The sequence below is a fragment of the Thermobia domestica genome, chromosome 14 (genome assembly GCF_964235325.1).
Source record: "Thermobia domestica chromosome 14, izTheDome1.hap1.1, whole genome shotgun sequence".
Classification (NCBI taxonomy): Eukaryota; Metazoa; Arthropoda; class Insecta; order Zygentoma; family Lepismatidae; genus Thermobia; species Thermobia domestica.
In genome coordinates, this window is record NC_137467.1 from 47,141,664 (window position 1) to 47,145,834 (window position 4,171).

At 37.1% G+C, this 4,171-nt stretch overlaps 1 protein-coding gene across 1 annotated transcript; it reads left to right on the forward strand.

Annotated features, from left to right (window-relative positions):
* Nucleotides 1-898: 898 nt before the first annotated feature.
* Nucleotides 899-2,573, forward strand: LOC145669817 (non-specific serine/threonine protein kinase Cdc7-like; the record flags this gene model as incomplete). The annotated part of the gene is given in 4 exon segments (XM_081738159.1): nt 899-1,506; nt 1,802-1,874; nt 1,916-2,043; nt 2,045-2,573. Coding segments are annotated over 4 exon segments (1,338 nt in total), but the record flags the coding sequence as incomplete, so codon positions are not given.
* Nucleotides 2,574-4,171: the final 1,598 nt, after the last annotated feature.

A 4,171-nucleotide genomic window follows, 5' to 3' on the forward strand; every position in this document is an offset into this window, starting at 1 on the left:
CACTGCCAAATTGTCACTCCAATTATGAGATTTATACTCCGCAAAGAGGAATATAGCTATTGCCACTGCCAAAAATTCCATTACAAATATTTGGTATTGTTGAGATATTGTAATGGCAAACAAAGGGTTAGAATCACTATCCACAATAGCAATCGAAGTAGGGGTAGCATCCACATATAATTCACAGTGAGGTGTATTATCACACCATATGGAGCGAGGTCGAGGAGACACATGAGAAATTGTTCTGCGAACAAATTCAGAAGCACCTTGATGTAGGATGGCGTGCGCGACTGGATTGGATAACGATGTCACTGGAGCTATCCATGTGACATATCCCGCAATCACTTAAGAAGATTGCACTATCGGCCAGGGAACAGTTTTTACAATATCAAGATATCTAGGTTGCACAGATAGAGTATTGTCGTCGATTTTCACATTAAAGCCCCAAAAGGTGAGAGCACGAACTGGAGAAAGTTTCGATTTTTCATAATTAATACACCAAGGTAGCTGTTGAAAGATACGCACTGCACTTTGCAAGTCTTCATAAGGGACGCGCAAAGATTGCAGAGCGGGATGTATAGTAAAGATTGTACCTTTTTAGTTCTTTTATTATTTAAATCTATGTGACTGACACACTAGGACCAGCATGGCTCTGGTTCCGAGGTTACTACTAGTGGATGTTTTGGCAGATAAAGGTATGAGTTTTCATGGACCTGTTAAAAGTCCTGAAGTTCTACCTGGCATTGACCAAATCAAAACCTGTAAGCCTGGAGAAACAGACGTTTGTAAACCTGGAGAAGCTGAAGCTGGTAATACACAGCCAGACAAAACAGCATGATGTTTTTCAGCTCAACCCGACAATCAAATTGACTTTAGTGGTGGTCGATGAATTGACTAAAAATTAGAAGATGAAAATGCTTCCATCTCTTTAAAAAGTACAAAAGAAAACACCAGTGTTGCTGAACTGAAAAAAAGGATTCCATATTTGGATCAATTATTCAATATCCATCATAAAATTGAAGAAGGAACATTCAGTTCGGTGTTCCTGGCAACTCTGAAGCAAAATTCAACTCCAAGAAAATTTGCGATCATACAGCTTGTGCCAACTTGTCACCCCTCACGTATTGAAAGAGAACTGGAGTGTTTCAAAGATATTGGAGGGAAGGACAATGTAGTTGGAGTTGATTTGTGTCTGCGGCACGAAGAGCATGTAACATTTGTTGTGCCTTACCTTCCACATGAGAAGTTTACTGACTATGTCTGTGAAATGGGTGTAGAGGAGACGAGACTGTACATGAAGAATTTATTTATTGCAGTACAGAGAGTTCATGCATTTGACATTATTCATAGAGATGTTAAACCAAGTAATTTCCTCTACGATCGCCAAAATAACAAGTTTTTACTACTAGATTTTGGATTAGCTCAAGTATCCACACCGACATCTACCAGGTGGACTCACCAGAGTGTGGCGAACAAATTAAAAAAATCGCAAATTAGACGAGGACAGTGAGAACAACAATGCTATAAATAAGAAGCAACATGAGCCAAATAGCAAAAAACAGAGACATGCTCTGATGCCAAGAATTAACAATGAAGAAAACGTACTTCAGTCTAAGAAACCACCTTTCCAGTCACTGAATGTGGGACAAAGTACTTTAAAAACTATGAATGAACGTCAGCCTTTAAGTGCCTTGTCATCTTCAAATTTAAAAAATAATTCCGGAGCTAATACAACAATGGAAAAGTTTCGGATTTTGGCTCCGTAGCCGCTTACTTCAATTGCAGATATGTTTGGTTCAAGTTTTGTTCGGGTCCAGAATTCTCAGGTGAAGTCTCATGTTCAGAGTACTGACCTTCAGAAACCACCTTCTCAAGTGATATTCACAAAACGAACAAATTTTAATATGACTAAAAGACATCGGTAGTGGACAATTCCAAATGCTATGGGAAGGCAAGTGTGTGTACGCAGTGCATGGAAAGAAATATCCCGGTTGCTCCACGTGCTGGCACTCCAGGATTTCGACCACCGGAAGTCCTTCTGAAGTATCAAACAAACAACAGCTGTCGATATGTGGGCTGATGGTGTGATATTTTTGTTTATTTTAAGTGGTTCGTATCCTTTCTTCCGAGCTCCTGATGATGTTACTGGCTTGGCCGAAATAATGACAATTTTTGGATCTCATAAAGTGAAGGAAGCTGCATTGAAATTGGGGAGATTAATAACGTGCCAAACGATTAGGAAGCCGCTGAATGTAAAGTAATTGTGCAAAAAATTACGAAGAAGGAAACGAAATTACTTGAAAGAAAATAAAATGACTTCTGAAAATTCAGAACAAGAGCCATTGTGCCCATATTGTAGTCAAAAGATTGATTATGATGGTTGTTTATGTCGTGATTCAGTATTTACTATCAAAAGTAACGTTAATTTGACGAACAGTGATCAGTCTGATGAAGTTTTCCCGGATTCTGCTTATGATCTCTTGACAAAGCTGCTGGATCTTGATCCAGACACAAGAATATCAGCTAAAGAAGCTCTTAAGCACCCATTTATAACTGATGAAATTAAAGAATAATCATTTATTGTTTGTTTTATTAATGTTTTTTTTTTGCTCAAAAGGTGAAAGGGAAGGCTGAAACGTACCTCAAATTATCACTGCCTTCTTTTTGACTGATTTATATCAATTATTAGTATTAATTTAACTTTTAAGTGTGATATTTTAATGCGATTTGATAATGGAATTACAGTTGATAGTCAGTGTAATTCTCGATAGATTTTTCTTTTCATGGTATGTCAGGATTTTACATTTTTTAAAAAATAAAGCTTCAGATCAAACAGTTGTCGCGCGCTAGGCGTCCTCTCTCCTCAGGCTCTCGAACTCAATATGGCGGGGTTAGCCTCTGTGGTGACTTGTTTTCTTTGTCAACAGTTTTTTTAATCAACTGGCTCTTGTATTGATTTTATAACTGTCCAATGTACATGTGAAAGAACTGTTAATAAAGAATTAAAAAGGTTCCATGATTACCGTCATACTTTTCTAAATTCGTGGCCCGCGTTCAATCCTCTTCCTATCCCTTTACACTATTTAAAATGTTTCATTAACGAGGATGAACTCCAGTTGGATCCTGCTAAACGAAGATAATCTCTAGTGGAGAAATTCAGTAAAGATGCAATCCTGAAAATAAATTAAGAGCAGTGAATGGAGGAAGCGAGTTACAGAGTTAATTTTATATTATCCGTTAATTTCCTTCATTTTTAAATTGTTGTTAATTGTTACTATATTCTTTCCTTTTCCCCTTGTATCTCAATGTGTAAAATCAAGAATCTTCAGTTATATTTACAACCTAAGGGGAAATACACTTAGTACGGATAAGTTCTCCAACTCATTTGAGTCTTATCGAATTTTGCATTCTTAATATTTTCAAATAAATTACTGCATACCAATATTTAACATTTTCAAAAGTTATTTAACGCATAATGAAATCGAAAAAGTTCTTCTTCTGAAGTAGTATTACGTATGAATCACTGGCGCCGGAACCAAGAAGCTCTGGCATTGTTAGATCCCCAAAATTTTCATTGGAAGCTGGGTTCTTCCGGCGAATGATCGATCAACACTTTGAATGATTTGAGGGTAAGACTATTGCTAATAGTTTCAAAACTCAGTGCAAGGTTTTGTGTTTACTTAAAAAAGTAACCTACGACATATACTGCATAATCTACCCGTATATTATTTGATACGCATATCCGTATAAATAGTCATTTGAAGTAAGTTAACTTGTTTATAATCCCTCTTTTGAGTTAATTAAAAGATTATATAAGTCATTTGACTCCATCTTCTCATCGGCGCCTCTGGTGTCCCTGTACTTTTTTCTTATATTGTGCTGTTTACGGTGAGTATAAATATCCAAAGGCTCCTTTTTGTCATTTTGTCAGCCAGCGTTTCGCTCCACTTCTTCACTAAAACAGTCTTTACGATTTGTATTTTTAACAGTTGGGGCAACTTCACGCTTGTGTGCTAGCTACTACCAGGCGTAATTAATCTTGGAGCAGACGTTAGTTGTTTTGCCTATCTCACGGAGTGTGTGCCTCAAGAATTTCTCTGGGCCACTGTACACATACATGATGAGCGTTATTTATTTCTTTCTAAGTTTACGTATTCTCTTTTCAGCATGA